The sequence below is a fragment of the Oryctolagus cuniculus genome, chromosome 1, assembly GCF_051225735.1.
Source record: "Oryctolagus cuniculus isolate XC-2025 breed Fujian yellow rabbit chromosome 1, ASM5122573v1, whole genome shotgun sequence".
Classification (NCBI taxonomy): Eukaryota; Metazoa; Chordata; class Mammalia; order Lagomorpha; family Leporidae; genus Oryctolagus; species Oryctolagus cuniculus.
Window position 1 is genome coordinate 52,774,799 of NC_142867.1, and position 17,840 is coordinate 52,792,638.

Below are 17,840 nucleotides of genomic sequence, written 5' to 3' on the forward strand. Positions count from 1 at the left end.
TGTATTTGGTAGCTACATTTCAGGTGCTTAGTAGCTACATGTAGCTAGCAGCTACTTTTTGGACATTGCAGATGTAGAATATTTCCACTATTACAAAGTTCTATTGGATAGAACTGTAGACTGTCTTGAATTATATTTAGAGCCTGTCCTAGCCTATTAAGTTGATAGAAGATAAACAAAAACAAACATATGAAAGGAGTAGAAGGAAAAGGAGTCATGAATAGGTCAAAATGGAGCAATGCAATAATAGTTACATGAAAATAACATGACTTACAAAGAAAAGCATTGGAGAAAAAAATACTGCTTAAGAGTCTGACTTTGTTTAAAGGATGTTGCCTCTTAGTAGTTAAATGTAATCTCCTTTGATTTAGTCACATCATCAGCTTACAAAGGAGCTTTGCCTGTATAAAATAAATATGTCAAGGTGATTTGCTTCAACTGAGGTATTTCTGGTTTTGAAGGTGGCCATAGTAGAAAAGGAAGAATAGGGTCATAAGTCTAGAAAATAAAACATTAAGACTTTTCTTTAGAATATTAAAATACTAACCCTTTTAGTGAATTTAAGAACTTAGTACTGTTAACAGAATCTAGCTATTTGCAGAGCTAATTATCTAACATAAGTACTTTGTAAATCCCTAAAATTTAGAAAGATTTTCAAACATTGGGATATTTGAAATAGGGAAAAAAATTGAGTGAAAACATTTCTTTAAGTATTAACACCTTAATTATGTCAGCAAATTTGAACAGGAATCTATGAAAGTATCACTTTTAACTGTGGCAAGTCAGGAAGGGTAAACCTTGACATTTGGAAGGGCTTCTTTGTAAACAGGCATCTGAGAATATTTTGAGCTTATTTGGTATCTTGAAAAATATTTCTAGGAATGTTACACTTTTTCTCCTTTATTCCTACTTTGTTAATACTGCTTGATAGAGCAAGTATTGGCCTTAAAATTGAACTATTGTAATTTCCGCCTCAATTTATTTTAATGATAGAGTTAGAAAGAGGAGACACAGAGAGAGGGAGAGGTCTTCCATTGCTGGTTTACTCCCACAATGGCTACAATAGCCGGGGCTGGGTCAGGCCAAAGCTGGCAGCCAAGAACTTTCCTAGGTCTCTCATGTGATTGCAGGGGCCTAAGAATGTGGGCATTTTCCACTGGTTTCCCAGCTGTATTAGCAAGGAACTGAATCGGAAGTGGAGTGGCCAGGACTCTAACCTGTGCCCATTACGGGATTCTGGCATTGCAGGCAGTGGCCTAACCTGTGCCACAGTGCTAGCCCCGAATTAGTGTAAATTTTGCTCATTTGAGGATGAGGTTCACATGGTTGGTGTTCTTTTCCATAGCTGAAATGTGGGTATAATTATGTGATAATATCCTTTTTAAGACAAGCAACTAGAATTGAAACACTGCTTATAAATCTTAATATTTTGTATTTCCTCTGCACTAGTGGTTGCTAAATGAAGTGTCTTTCATTTCTTTCATCTTAAAGTATTTTGAAACGATTACTTAAAATTTATACTAGGCTGTGGGGACACAAACATAAATCATACTTTGGTCTTGTTCTAGAGTCTTATGGTCTAATGGGAGACTTAAAGCAGAAACGTTCTGTTAATGCATGCTTATTGATTATATGTAATCAGTCCACAAAATTATAGGCAGTAAGTTTTTAAGCAGTAGGTTTTTTTTCTTTTTTACAGGCAGAGTTAGAGAGAGAGACAGAGAAAAGTCTTTTTTCCATTGGCTCACCCCCCAAATGGCTGCTACGACTGGTGTGCTGCGCCGATCTGAAGCCAGGAGCCAGGTGCTTCCTCCTGGTCTCCCATGCGGGTGCAGGGCCCAAGCACTTGGGTCATCCTCCACTGCCTTCCTGGCAGAGAGCTGGACTGGAAGAGGAGCAACCGGGACAGAATCCAGCGCCCCAACAGGGACTAGAACTGCGGGTGCTGGTGCCGCAGGCAGAGGATTAGCCAAGTGAGCAAGCAGTAAGATTAAAGAAGAAATTTTCTTTTCTTTTTTTTTTTTTTTTTTTTGACAGGCAGAGTGGACAGTGAGAGAGAGAGACAGAGAGAAAGGTCTTCCTTTGCCGTTGGTTCACCCTCCAATGGCCGCCGCGGCCGGCGCCCTGCGGCCGGCGCACCACGCTGATCCGATGGCAGGAGCCAGGAGCCAGGTGCTTTTCCTGGTCTCCCATGGGGTGCAGGGCCCAAGCACCTGGGCCATCCTCCACTGCACTCCCTGGCCACAGCAGAGGGCTGGCCTGGAAGAGGGGCAACCGGGACAGAATCCGGCGCCCCGACCGGGACTAGAACCCGGTGTGCCGGCGCCGCTAGGCGGAGGATTAGCCTAGTGAGCCGCGGCGCCGGCCTAAGAAGAAATTTTCTAAAACGAAGTCAAGTCACCTCCAGATACTTCATTATGGACCCTTCCAATATTTATCATTATAAAAACAGTGTGTAGAGAATTCAAATAGCATGAGAGAAGGGATACAGTAAAAGTAAGTCTTCCTCTTAATTCAGCATTTCCTTAGAAGCAACTAGTTATAAATTCTACATATACTTCTAGACACCTTAAATCTGGCTTCTCTCACTTAGCTAATGCTTTTTAGATTCATCCCTGTTGTTGTATGTATCAGAAAATCATTCTAATTACTTACATGTTGTATCATTAGATACTGCCCCCCCCATTTCTGCAGCCTTATTCATTTTTCTTTTCTATCTGCTATTGTGCCCATCTAAATTTTCATTTTATTATTAGCAACTAGAGCTGAATTTCCTTTTTTATTTTCTTGAGTTTTTACTATCCTACTAAAATTCCCTGTGAATCATCAAGATTTTTTTTTCAGTTCTTTTGATATATTTTTCTTTAATTGTTTGAATATATTTATAATGGGTGCTTTAATGTCTTTGCTAATTCAACATCTGGAACTACTTGAAGTCAATTTTTTTATTATCTTTTACTGTCTTGTTTTTTTGCATGTATCATAATTTTTGGTTGAAACCTGATTGTTGTGGTGTTCTTATGAGGATTTTTTTGTTGTTGATCTAGTGACTGGTGACTCACCTGGACTCAAACTGCAGACTTGTTTCCCCTGCAGTGTATAGCAGCTACTATTTGTGTTCAGATCTAACTTCTTCAAGATACTTATTTTTAGCTTGGTCTTAGAAGAGGAAAGGCCCTCTTGTACCTCTGTTTTTTGATAGCCAAGAATTTGGGCAGCAATTATACTCAGAGTTTGGAATTCATCTTGTGTGTCCTTTATTTCTAGGAATTCCTTCTTAATTGCCAGCTGTGGTGGTCTCTGTCCTCTGATACCCCAACCAGTGAGGACTTCCCCACGTTGTGTCGCTTAAGCCGTGTATAGTCAGGAAATACATTCAGTTGAAAAAGAATCAAACGCAAGGATTTCATGCTATGCTACTTTCAAGCATAGATGCCTCTGCTAGGCCATCCAGGGTCTCCCCTGCATGCATGTCTAATTCAGCAGTAAGCAAGGGATTTGAGCAGTTTTTGCTCAGATACTGGGTCTCACCTTTCTGTGGTTCTTTCATGCTGGTGTGCCTGACTTAAATTTCCATCTGCACTTCCATCCTGTAAGTTTTCTCTACCACTTTAGACTCTGGCTGATTTCTGTCACCATATTTGTGAGGAATGGGGAATGCATTCAACACATCAACTTTAAATTGAACTCATGATTCTGTTCTTCTCCATTTGTAGCTTTTCAGGAGTAAACTCTTTCACTGTTTGCTTTTAGATACTTTCCAGTACTTTAAGTTTTTAGGAGATTAAAATTTAAACAGAGATAAATTTTTGTAGGAAGCTTGCATGATCACTTTACCAGGCTGCATTTACAGGAAGTCCCTTTTTATCCTTGTTTTTCTTTTAAAAAATGCTTTCTATTGATTCTTTGTGCACATGATTATTTGAATAGTAGTATCTGCTTTCTCAAGCTCCTCCAGTTTTTAACTTTCTTAAATACAACTGTTCAGTTCCTTGTCAATTAACTTATGAATTTATGTTATGCTTAATGGTAAATCATCAAAAAATACTTACTGGGCTCTTAGAAATATTGACTCTAAATTCCAAATAATCCAGAAATCATCTCTACAGAGGCTGGAATAATTGATCCTGTTAATTAGGGACATGTTTGGAAGACTGGCAAAAGTCAACTGAAAAAAGGTTGATTTAATTATTTCTTCTTCTCTTGGGAATTACTATCTCAAAAGAGGAGAGGAATAGTTATAACAGAATCTTCAAAACTGCAGTGACATAATAAATATGTGCTGCCTGGGACACTGTTTCCAGATAGCATTAACTAATGGCAATGATCCATGGAAGGATTTTTTAAAACATGATGTAAGGAGACAATTTGTTCTTACTATCAATCAGTGTGCTAAAGAATTTTTCTCCTTCCTCCTATATAAAGCTTTAAACAACTCTGTATTGTTATCCTGTTTCATATATGAGAAATCTTGGAACTAAAATTAACCCATTATGCCTATCTTATCCAAAGCCCATATTCTTTCCTGTGTACCAAACTAGGTCTATAGGATCAGATACTGTGATTCTTTATTTTTAACAAACGTCCCTTTTAAGGCTCAACCATCTTGTGTCTTTGACCATCATGTTGAGATCTCAATCTAAATACTGTCATCAGATAGAGTTTTTCTAATAGTATTGTGAAATCTCTCTCTCAAACCTTGCAAACAAAGTAAATTCAAGGATAGTGATTGTGGTTATTGGGTAGAAAGACTTGATAGGCAAAAGAGGAATGGTGAAAAGGGCAGAGGGCTGGGCCAGTGCCGCGGCTCAATAGGCTAATCCTCCGCCTTGCGGCGCCTGCACACCGGGTCCTAGTCCCGGTTGGGGCGCCGGATTCTGTCCCGGTTGCCCCTCTTCCAGGCCAGCTCTCTGCTGTGGCCAGGGAGTGCAGTGGAGGATGGCTCAAGTCCTTGGGCCCTGCACCCCATGGGAGACCAGGATAAGTACCTGGCTCCTGCCATCGGATCAGCGCGGTGTGCCGGCCGCAGCACGCTGGCTGCAGCGGCCATTGGAGGGTGAACTAACGGCAAAGGAAGACCTTTGTCTCTGTCTCTCTCTCTCACTGTCCACTCTGCCTGTCAAAAAAAAAAAAAGAAGAAAAGGGCAGAGGGCTAGGAGCCAAAGGTTGCCTTTGGCTGGTTAGAAAGCCAGATATCCAGAAATGTGGGTAGTAGAGGCTAACCTAGAGGCTAGAGGTAACCAAGAAGACCCCTTGAGCGAGCTAAATGTCTTAAGGTAGCCATCTCCATGTGGAAAAGGGGGAGACAACCACAGAGAGAAAATGAATCATTTGAAACTGGAAGTCAAAGGAACAAATGCCTCAACATTCACACAATTAATTCTAACTATACAGGAGGTCTTCTGAGGGACCTAGAGGGAAGAATTCTAAAGGACTGGAAACTTGAGGATCATTTGAGCCTCTATTTTTAGAAAACTGTACCACCCAAAAAGCAGAAAATATAATGATTATAATCACTTTGAAAGTTTTGAAGTTTTTTTCTTTTTGAAATAAGATCCAAACAACAATAAATTTTATTTTTGCTTAATATATAATAGGTATTGGTGATTCAAGTATCGGAATTGTTTTTTAAGATTTGTTTTTATTTATTTTAAAGAGTTACAGAAAGGCAGAGGCAGAGGCAGAAAGAGATCTTCATCTGCTGGTTCATGGAAATGACCACAATGACCAGTGCTAGGCTGATCGAAGCCAGGATCTTCTGGGTCTCCCACATGGGCACAGGGGCCCAAATGCTTGGACCATGTTCTGCTTTCCCAGGCCTTAACAGAGAGCTGGATTGAAAGAGGAATAGCTGGGACTCGAACCAGCGCTCAGATGGTATGCTAGTACTGCAGGCTTTACCTACTATGCCACAGTGCTGGCCCCTCAAGTGTCAGATTTTGAAGGAACTTTTTAAGTTAAGGAGGTTAGCTATAGGAAATGGTGAGCCATTATAAGTTTTTAGAGAGAGAATTCTGGTTACAACAGAGGAAATACAGAATTTAATGGTGATAAGGATGTCAGCCAATAGGCTTATGTGATGAGGTTTTAAATGAAGGTATTAGCCATATAAATGGAAAGGGAGAAGAGTAAGAAGAAAATTTTGAAGTAGACCTGATGTGCAGAAATGAGAAATTAAGAGTGACATCAAAGTTTTTGACTTTGTGAATAGTAATGACACTAGTTGATGGAGGAGACCAAGATAATGAGAATTTGGGGTACTGGGGCTGGCGCTATGGCACAGCAGGTTAATGCCGTGGCCTGAAGCACTGGCATCCCCTATGGGCGCTGGTTCAATACCTGGCTGCTCCACTTCCGATCCAGCTCTCTGCTATGGCCTGGGATATCAGCAGAACATGGCTTAAGTCCTTGGGCCCCGGCACCTGTTTGGGAGACTTGGAAGAAGCTCCTGGCTTCAGATCAGTGCAGCTCTGGCCGTTTTGGTCAATTGGGGAGTGAGCCATCAGATGGAAGACCTCTCTCTCTCTCTCTCTCTCTCTCTCTCTACTTCTCTCTCTCTGCCTCTCCTCTCTCTGTAACTCTGACTTTCAAATAAATAAATAAATCTTTAAAAACATAAAGAATTTGGGGTACCTATTGAAGAATTCAGATAGTGATAATAGCTACAGATTGTATGAAGGTATTTCAAAAAGTTTGTGGAAACTGGAATGAAAAGATTAAATTTTTTGTATCAAAATAAACTTACCCATAATGTGCATTTTCCCATCAACCTTTTGGACATTTCTCATGTGCTATGTAGATCCCAATGTTCTTAAGGGTCTGGCCCTGATTTCTTTTTTTGTCTGCTGTCTTCCTGGACCCAGCAAGCAGAGTCTAGAAGGAAGGTAGAATCCTAAAAAAACCGAGATTTAGTGGGGATAAAGGGTAGAGTTACAGTGCAAGAAGTTGAATAGAGGTGCTACAGGAAGGAGAAAGATAAAGGAGGAAGTGGCATATGGAACCATACTGGTATGGGGGTAATTGGACAGGAAGGTTAGATAGGGATAAATTGAGAGGGAACATTTTCTCACAGTTTCTGCCAGACCCGCATTGTAACTATATCCCCTTACCTGTCATCTGGTATGCCCACTTTCCCAATATGCAGCTGGGTCTCATCCAGGACCAGGAAGGAGGAGAGGTCATGATGACCACATGGAAATTAAACTCCCCATGGGGCTGCCTTGAAACCCTAAGCTGCATCCTGTTTGTATGTTCAGTTAGGACACTGCCCCCTATCTCAAAAGAGACATAATGTGGAAGGGGTTGGCTTTGACTCGGGGCTTCTGGACCATGCATATGCATCCTTCTCTCAGCTCCTCACTCTCTCCTGATAGGCAACTCTCTAGCCCACTCGTGACAGGTATTTTCCCATGTGGGGTGGCCCACACTCATTTGTGAATGTAGTTTTACTCTCTCTCTCATTTAAATAAATCCTGCTATCACTTGTGTACTGTATTTATGCATCTGCTTTGAATCCTTACCTCTGTAACAGGAACCTGGAATAAAGATTAAGATACTTAGGCTCAAAACAATTCTAGGATGAATTTTTTGAGGAATAATGTCTGACTTGTTTTAGTATCTTGCAAATTTCTTGGCATATTGTAATAGGTACTCAGTAAGTGCTTGAATGAATAAATGAAGCCATACAAATATAATGTCTATGAGTGTGGTACAGAAGGTGGTTAAAATTAAAGAGATTATTAGTTTTTCTGTTACTATTGAGTACAAAATGGCATATGATGTATACCCTGTGCCTTTTAGCCATTTATAGTTACATTATAGTTTAGTAATAAAATTTAAAAATATTCTAGCATGTATAGGCAAACATAGGCTTACTTTTCCCAAAGATCCCAACTTGAATTAATGCTTGTATTCCTATGAGTATTGTCAGGGAGAGGCAGGGAGAAATTTCTCAGATAATGTTATAGACATGAAATGTGAACATATTTTTTAAAAAAATATTTATTTATTTGAAAGACAGGGAGGTCTTCCATCCACTGGTTCGCTCCCCAAATGGCCCTGATGGCCAGAGGTGGGCTGATCCAGAGCCAGGAGCTTCCTTTGGGTCTCTCATGTGAGTTCAGGGTCCCAAGTACTTGGACCATCTTTTACTTTCCCAGGCACATTTGCAGGGAGCAGCCTGGACTTGAACCTGTGCTCATATGGGATGCTGGCACTGCAGGCGGGCGGCTTTTCTCTGCTACGCCACGCTGCTGGACCTGTGAATATGATTTTTAATTGAATTTTTGATAGCTTTCATATGAACATTCTTTACTTTCTTGTGGCCTTCTTGACATACATGCTTATTAATTTCAACAGGATTAGGAAAACATTGGTATTTTCCTACTTCTAGATGAGTGCTATCACTGTAATGGTGGTGGGAAATCTGAATCTAAATTTTCTTTGTTTCTTGTGGTTTTACTTTTTGGGATATCACCTTCCATGTTTTAGAAACATCTTTCCATCAGTGGACATCTGTGGCTATCCTATTCAGAGGAGTATCTCTGATGGTTAAGGGTAAGGAAAAGATAAATTTCCTCGAAGAAATGTTAATTCCTGAAATTGCTTACTAAAAGACCTACAGAATTAGGAGAAAATGTTGTCTCTATAGAACAATGCTGTGTCTTTAGATCTTTCTTTTCCCTCTTTACTTACTTTGCCCTACAATTTTTTTTTTTTTAAGATTTATTTATTCAGGAGACAGAGTGACAGAGAGAAAGAAATCTTCCATCTGCTGTTTCACTACCCAAATGATTCCAATGACCGGGGTTGGTCCATGCCAAAGCAAGGAGTCAGGAGCTTCTTCCAGGTCTCCTATGCGGGTGCAGGGGCCCAAGCCTGGGGCCATCTTACACTGCTTTCCCAGGAGTGTTAGCAGGGAGTTGGATTGGAAGCAGAGCAGCTGAGACTCAAACTTATGTGCTGATGTCAGTGTTATAGGTGGTGCTTAACCCGCTGTGCCACAAGGTCCCTTCCCTGTTCTTCTTTATACCATTTGTTTGTCTCTTGGTGACTGTATCTTTCTGACTTTTTCCTTTGTATTTCTGATTTTTTCTTCTTTTTCTTTTAAATATTTATTTATTTATCTGAAAGTCAGAGCTACACAGAGAGAAAGAAGGAGAGACAGAGAGAGAGAGAGGTCTTCCATCCATTGGTTCACTCCCCTATTGGCTGAAACAGCTGGAGCTGTGCCGATCTGCAGGAGCCAGGAGCTTCTTCCAGGTCTCTCACACGGGTGCCAGGGCTTAAAGACCTGGACAATCTTCCACTGTTTTCCCAGGCCATAGCAGAGAGCTGTATTGGAAGTGGAGCAGCTGGGACTTGAACTGGTGCCCATATGGGATGCTGACACCACAAGTGGAGGCTTAACATACTAGGGCACAGCGCTGGCCCAAAAGTTTATTTGTTTTTAAGGCAAAGAGACAGAGGGAGGTCTTCTATTCACTGATTCACTCCCAAAATGCTCACTACAGCCGGGGCTGGGCCAGGCTGAAGCCAGGAGCCAAAAACTCAGTCTGAGTTTCCCACATGCTTTGGTCAGGAACCCAAGTACTTGAGCCATCATCTGCTACCTCCCAGGAAACACAGTACTGGAAAATTGAAATGGAGAACAGAGCTGGTGTTTGATCCCAGTGCGATATTCCATTTGGAACTCCATTTGGAATATGGAGTAGACATTCCAATCACTGTCTTCACTGCTGAATCTAAATTTTCTTTTAGTGGATGCCAAACACCCACTCCACTGATTAATTTTTTTCTCTACTAGCCATAATATAAATTTTTAAGTTTCCTTTGTAGTAAAGACATTTTTATTTTTATATTTAAAATCCCAGATGAGATTGAAGTATTTCTGTGTTCAGAATAATTTCATAGTTTTTGTTACTTCTTTTTATTTTTTTAATTTTTTTTTTGACAGAGTGGACAGTGAGAGAGAGAGAGACAGAGAGAAAGGTCTTCCTTTTCCGTTGGTTCACCCTCCAATGGCCGCCGCGGCCAGCGCGCTGCTGCCGGCGCACCGTGCTGATCCGAAGCCAGGAGCCAGGTGCTTCTCTTGGTCTCCCATGCGGGTGGAGGGCCCAAGGACTTGGGCCATCCTCCACTGCACTCCCGGGCCACAGCAGAGAGCTGGCCTGGAAGAGGGGCAACCAGGACTGAATCCGACGCCCCGACCGGGACTAGAACCCGGTGTGCAGGCGCCGCAAGGCGGAGGATTATTAGCCTATTGAGCCACGGCACCGGCCTGTTACTTCTTAATACCTGATTTATTTTTGATAATTCAGTGATTCTTTTTTTTTTTTTTTTTTTTTTTGACAGGCAGAGTGGACAGTGAGAGAGAGACAGAGAGAGAAAGGTCTTCCTTTGCCGTTGGTTCACCCTCCAATGGCCGCCGCTGCAGCCGGCGCACCGCGCTGATCCTGGCAGGAGCCAGGAGCCAGGTGCTTTTCCTGGTCTCCCATGGGGTGCAGGGCCCAAGCACCTGGGCCATCCTCCACTGCACTCCCTGGCCATAGCAGAGAGCTGGCCTGGAAGAGGGGCGACCGGGACAGAATCCGGCGCCCCCACCGGGTCTAGAACCCGGTGTGCCGGCGCCGCAAGGTGGAGGATTAGCCTATTGAGCCACGGCGCCGGCTCAATTCAGTGATTCTTAAGAAAATAATTTCCTTTTCTAGAGTATTCAGAAAAGAAACTATGTATCATTTACTTAGATATTTGAATCAGCCATTGTACTAGTCCTATTTTCTCTTTTCTACTTTTTTTCACTCATTGATCTATGTACTTAAAATGAATATTTTAATGTATGAAATAAGTTTTTTTCTTAAGATTTAGTTATTTGAAAGGTAGAGTTATGGAAACAGAAGGATAGACAGAGATCTTGTATCCCCTGGTTCAGTCTAAATGCTTGCAACAGCCAGGGCTTGGCCAGGGTGGAGCCTGGTGCTTCTCCAGATCTCCAATGTGGGTGGCAGGTGCCCAAGGACTTAAACCATCTTCAGCTGTTTTCCCAGACACATTAGCAGGGAACTGGATTGGAATGGAGCAACCAGGACATGAATTGGTGCCCTTATGGGATGTTGACACTGCAGGCAGTGGCTTAATCTGCTTCTCCAGAGTACAGGCCCCAAGATTTTCAGTTGTGTTTGGAAAGAAGGTACTGAGAAGAATTTGTAAAACAGCAAAACTATTTCTCTAAAATGGAAGTGCTGCTTCTACTGATTTGGATACAGATTCAAAATTTTAATGAGTTTATCTTTGTCATTCTTTGTGAGATTGTACTGGATTACCATATAAAACTGAGGAAGGTATCATATTTCCCAACTCTAGGATTTCCCTTTGACTTTTGTGTTCTACTGCCTCTCACTTCCTTCCACTAAATACGGCTCCAAAAAGCATAGAAAAGTAAAGAGGAGTGGGTCGGAGGAAACCTGGGTTATGTTTCAATTTATATAACTTCAAATTGTTTGGCTTTACTTGGTTTCTCTTTTGATGTTTACAGTCTTTAAAAGATCTGATCTGTTTTCAAATACTGTAACCTGAGCATTTTTCAAGATGAAGACTTTTATACAGTGAATACTCCTTTTAAAAAAAAAAAAGATTTGTTCATTTAAAAGGCAGAGTTACAGAGACAGAAGGAGAGATTTTCCATCTGCTGGTTCACTCTCCAAATGGCCCCAAACAGTTGCCAGTGACAGGGGGTAAAACACTACCAGACAGGTAGGCCCTTTACCCCACCAGGTACATCAGCAGAGAGCTGGATCAGTAGTGGAGCAGCCAGGATTGGAACTGGCACTTGGATGGGATGCTCACTTCACAGGCAACCACTTAACCCGCCATTCCACAACACTGGCCCATGTATAGAAAATTCTCATTGCTCTTTATAATTCTACCATTTACCAGCTGCTCTTTATAATTCTACCATTTACCAGCATTGTGACCTTTGACAAAGTTACTAAAATTGTGAGGCTGCTTTATGCTCTATATATGGGGATTACAATGCTTATCTTCCAAGGTGATTGTGAAGATTAAATTAGGTAGTGAGTATACTTTGAAAGTGCTAAGTTTAGGTATCCTGTGAAACTATTGTTCAAGTGAGGTTTTTAAAAATAATTTCATAAGACTATAGTAGAAATAGTCATAAGCCTCACACAAGAATACATTTAGTGTATGAATCACACTGACAACATTTTCATGGTAGTTGCATCATAAACAAACATCAGGATGTTTATATACATTTATATTTGATCAATATTAAATTGCTGTTGTCTTTAACTGGGTTAAATAAATGATACCATTGTTATTTGGTCTTAGTAGATGCTTTATTAAGTATCTTGACTTTTAGTAATTAAGAAATGTGTTCTTTGTAAAATTTTATCTAAAAGAATCATACTATGGAATTTTTTTAAACCTTTTTAGGCCTACCTTTATGTTTGGAAATAGGTACCTAGGTGACAGTTAAATATATTTACTAAAATACAAATATCACAGTATTAAAGTATTACCCAAGGTAGCAAATTTAATAGTAAATCAAATGGAAAGTACCTAGAAAAGGTTTCTAGCATTTATTTTCATCTGATTTGTGGCATTTTATGCATTTAATATTTTAAAATCTTTTTATCACTTCAAAATATGTCACAATAAATCAAGTGTATTACATTCTATGACTTTTATTCTGCATGGAATAGATTTAAAGGTCAACACTACTCTTTTATGTAGGTTATGGGTGCTACAAGTGTGCTTTCAGAGCAGTAGTTTGAGGAAACTTGAAGTGGGATGGCAGGACGGCCTCATCCCTATGACAGTAACTCCAGTGATCCAGAGAATTGGGATCGGAAATTGCATAGTAGACCTCGTAAACTTTATAAACATTCAAGGTAGGTAGAAAATATGTATTTCACATATCAAAGCTCTGCTAAAACTGCATTTGATTATGGCAAATCCTGTGAGAGGACAGGGACTGATTTACAAAATATTATGAATGTTTGTATTTATCCTTAAACAACTTTTAGAGAAACATTTCTTTTTTTAAATTAATTTATTTGAATATTTGTTTCTACTTCTAAATAAGTTCTGTAATTGATTTATTGGAAACTATAGCAAAGACAGGTTAGTTCTTTAAAACTCTTCTAAAAGGAAGTCTTTTCATGCTGTATATACGTTGTGTATGTAGATTATATATGATAAATTGTGGGTTTTTGTCAGTATTTGCCACCATATGTTTTTAACTACGTGATTTTGTGTTCTCATCTTGATCCTCATGGGAAAATTAATGTATCTGAAATGACTACTGGTTCATTTAAAGTGTGATGCATGCAATGAAGTTTCAGTACGTCTGTGATTTTTTAAGCTTTCATTTTGTGCTGGGTGACTTAATGAGTAATAACCTTATTTAGAACAGCACTTTGTGATCTGATATTCTAAGATGTTAATTGACAGCCCATTAACCTCACATTACAGGTATGTAAGCATGTTTTCATATAGGATTTTGCTTTATGAATATTACTTAGGGGATATTATTGAACATATAACTTACTTGCATATAAATTCTCCTGATCATTGATAAGAAATACTACTTTCCTTAAAAAAATGCCATGATATTGAAATCCTTTTTGTAATATTAAAGAAATAGTTCATGTACTTTCCTAGTATAGGTAGAAAATTTGAATGACTGGAGTAATTTTTAAGTTTCCTGACAAGACATTCAACTTTTTAATAGACCTTTAATGTGATGATATATAATGTTAATATTAAGGTGTGTGTGTGTGTGTGTTTCAGTGTCCTGCAAGTGGGGCTGTAGTTCTTCTCTATTTCATGGATAATTTTCTTATCTTTTGAGATGAAAGAGTTATTGGTTTTATCATATTATATGAGATTGTATTTATATCTACTGTATATATTTTTCCAGATAAAATATGTTATCTTTCCTAGTTTTTTATAGTGTTCTGATGAGGTACACTACTGCATTAGGTATTGAGGAAGTGACTAGGGTGAAAATAAGTCATTGTTTGCTTTGTAGAAAGCTACGTGCTTACAGTGGAAAAATATTATAAAAACAACAGTATTCTTTTCATTGCTGTTTCATTTCAGTAACAAGTATCATAGCTGTTCTTGATAACTATAATATTATTGACTTGTTTTTAAGTCTCTTGTGTTAGTATTTAGGATTCTTTGAATGAAAAACCCTAAAGTGAAATAGAAAACAAATATCAATAAATTGATTTTTTTTTAAATAAAGACCAAGAAGTACTTTGAATGAGTTTATTTAATCTTCATTCATGGAAACTCTGCTCAAGGAAGAACAGCTTACTTTTAGAAACCTCTTTTCTGTATGTACTTAGAAACGTACAAGTTAGGATATTTTAAAGAATACATTTTGACTTTTTAAAGATAGTATGTTTTGAGGTTGATAGTAAATTAATTGCTTGAGAGATTTTAAAAATAACAATCAGCAAGTACTATTGAGAACCTCAGTTTATGAGAGAGTCAAAAGTACATGTGGAATACTTTATTATCCATATATGTATGAAACAGTTAAAGGACTACAGAGCACTTGAAGTATGGTATTGGGTTGTAAGATAAGAGTGAGTGAAGAAATCATTATCATCTTGAATAGGTAAAAATGAGATTTGAGCTTATCTTTGGATGATGAGAGTATTTGGATAGGTGAAGGACACTACTGACAGGGACCTTTAGTAGATTACCTTGGCTGAATCTGGAGATAGAGCTCTGGATAGTATTACTGTCCCCATGTGTCAGATGAAAAAAATGAAGGTTAATATACTTACCCAAGGCCATCCATATTGTAAATGGCAGAGCTGAGATTTATAAACAAATTTCTCTCTTCCTTTCAAATTCTAAATAATTTGAAAAAAATAGGTATAGTGAATCCTTGTTACTTGCAGCTGAATTTTGTTTCATGTGTGCCTTACCTACTTTGTGAATATTCTGCATTTTATTTCAGGATGCTTGAGTAAAAGTAATCCAGAGTAAACACTGGTTTAAGTTAGGAATTTACTTTTCTTGTATGTGAGAAGTTCAGAGGTGGGCAGTGACTGATGAGTCTTTAGTGGCTTAAGTATGTTGGGGTGAAAAATTATTTTCTTGACTTTTCCCTCATAATCACAAGGTGGATACTATAGTTCCAGCCATCATGTTGACCCTTTAGACAAGAAGGAAGGAAAAAGGAGAAAGAGACGATGAGATAGGTTTTCATTTATAAAAGGAAATTAAATTTTTCAGTAATTCCCAGCAGGTATCTACTAATAAATCATTAGCTAGAACCATGTCATATGGCCATCCCTAGGTCAGGAAGACTAAGAAATGTAGGAGTTTTTTGTTTTTAAACTTTATTTATTTATTTGAAAGGCAGAGTGACAAAGGGAGACAGACCCAAGATTTTCCCTCTGCTGGTTCACTCCCCAAATGGCCGCAAAGTTCAGGGCTGGGCCAGGTCGAAGCCAGGAGCCTGAAACTCCATCCAGTCCTCACATACTAGGACCATATTCTGTAGCCTTCTCAGGTGCATTAGCGGGGAGCTGAATGAGAAATGGAACAGCCAGAACTCAAACTGGCACTTATATGGGATGTTGGCATTATGGGGGACAACTTAACCTGCAATGCTGTAATGCCAGCCCAGAAATGTAGTTTTTAAACTGGGTAAATAGCCACCTCAAAAGAAATTGGAGATTTAAGTTTACAATATGTAAACAAATATACTTTTCTTTATTGATTCAGTTTTCACAAATAATATGGAAGTCTTGTTTCAAGTTGTGTTTTGTCTTGTATTTTGGAATAGCCTGGTATTTTTTTCAGGCTTTAGTTTTGATTTTTTCCCCTATTTTTTGGTGGCTGTGACAAAAATAAGCTTTTGAATTGTGAAAGTAACAATAATAGTTAACTGTCTTTTGTGCTTACTATTGACAATTGAAGGTTTGGACATTGCCTTATGATTTCTATTGTATTAATACAATTTTAAGGTACGGTTTTAAGGTTTTTTTCTATTTAATGTAGGCTTCTAAGTATAATATTCTGTGATATAAAAATGGACAGAAACTGGTCTGGGATGGTGGACTTCAGGGTGCCCATGATCTCTCTGCAGGCATATACAAAAATAGTTTAAAATTAGTGACCTTAGTGTGAGTAGTTATAGTTAATACTATAATGAAGGATTTGGTGTCTTGCTGTGATGTTACAGATCATTTCAGTTGAAGTATACTTGGCCTAAAATGTGACAACTTTTCTTTAAATTATGAATTAGAAAAGATTTTACTGTTTAAAAAAGAGTGCCTTTTCTGTACAACATTGAAGAGTCTAGGTAGACAGTATTTTAAAAGCTCTTTGATATTTGAATTGGGTAGAATACAACTGTATAAAACTCAGATATACAGTCTGCTCAAGTTACTAAAGATAAACACATCATACATTCAATATCAGACTTTGCCGCAAGGTTTCATTGCCACGTGGAAGTACGCATGCTCATTTCTTCTGAGACTGCATGAAGTGTGAGCTTTCCAGTTTCCCTTTTAAGTCATTAAATAGTCACAGCAGTTTAGAAATGGAAAAGTTTGATTGCTTGAGAGAATAGTTCTTGAGTGAATTCTTAAATTACAAATAATACTTTTGTTTTAAAGAGAAGCTTTATTGCACGGAATGGATACACAGATATTGAAAGGAGAAAAGAAAGTTATCTGCATCCTAGTTCTCCAAAACCTGGCAAGCTGGCAGAGCTAGAATTAGCTTTACAGATGGCATTGGCAACATATCTACATATCTCTAAGCCCTCATCCCCTGCCTTTTCTTCAACCTGTCCATCAATTACAATACCCAATCACTGCTCAGAGATGAAGAAAGGGGTTGATCGCAGCTCACAGGATCCTGTTTGGTTAGAAACGTCAGTGCTGCACAACCCAGGGCTGAGTCAGTGTCTGTGAGAAAATGAACTGAATTAATATATAGAGGGGGTTGTGTCTCTGAACATTTAAAGCCTAAGTAACCGCAACAGCATTATTACACAGTAGAGGGAGGAAAGCTAAAAGAAGTCTGGACAGGTGAGGTAGGGGAGCCTGGGAAATTTTCTGTTTGTTCAGAGGAATCTTGAAGATAATGGAAATATCAGATATTTTAAAGTTTCCTAGTAATGCCCAAGGATCCTGACCTGGCTTTCAGTGCTGCATTATTTGAAAGAGCAGAGTCCCTTTATACTCTGATTGCAAATTTTTTTTCTTGTTTTTGTGTGTCTACCTTGGCATGTACTAAAGGAAGGTGTGTATTCATTTATTACATGATATCTCTGGGTTATAATTATGTACATATAGAAATAGATTGAAAGCTGTGTTTGGCTCTTGTTTCATTATAGTCATTTACATTTTTAGATATAAAAGATCATAATTGTCAGTTTAATGGTGAGTTAATTAAATAAATGGAGTATGTTTTCATGGGTTTAATGCTTTATTTTTTATTTCATGTAATTTGAGGAGGTATGTTTAGGATTGTTTTAGTGAATATATATAAATTTAAGGAAAGACTAATTGTGAAATAATATTTTTGATATGCTTGAAAATAAAATTTAAGGTAGAGAAATGAAATAATCAAAATAATTTCCTAAAGAAGGAGTTGAATATATTTTTACCTTTGAATGAATTAAGGATTGGTTCAACCACTTAGAGATAGTAGTATTTTACAGAACTAAATGTATTTGAATGATAGAGTTCTAATTGATTAAAATGGTTTTTCATTCTAGGTTTACAGGACACAGATTTCAAATAGATTTAGATACTGCTAATAAAACAGAGAAAAGATAACTTTTT

At 38.5% G+C, this 17,840-nt stretch overlaps 1 protein-coding gene across 10 annotated transcripts in view; it reads left to right on the forward strand.

Annotated features, from left to right (window-relative positions):
- The window catches only part of BTBD10 (BTB domain containing 10), a 71,313-nt gene that overhangs the window by 15,063 nt on the left and 38,410 nt on the right, over positions 1 to 17,840 (forward strand). For 4 of the 10 annotated variants that reach the window (XM_089311143.1, XM_002708820.6, XM_089311138.1 and 1 more), the window contains exon 2: positions 12,751 to 12,908. The exons of 4 other annotated variants lie outside the window; for them this stretch is intronic. In XM_089311143.1, the coding sequence (XP_089167269.1) occupies positions 12,808 to 12,908 (101 nt within the window). In that variant the 5' untranslated portion in view covers positions 12,751 to 12,807. Of the gene's footprint in view, positions 1 to 12,750; positions 12,909 to 16,933; positions 17,296 to 17,840 lie in introns of those variants that run through there. 2 more of the 10 variants (XM_089311114.1, XM_008266387.5) reach the window with 2 other exon arrangements.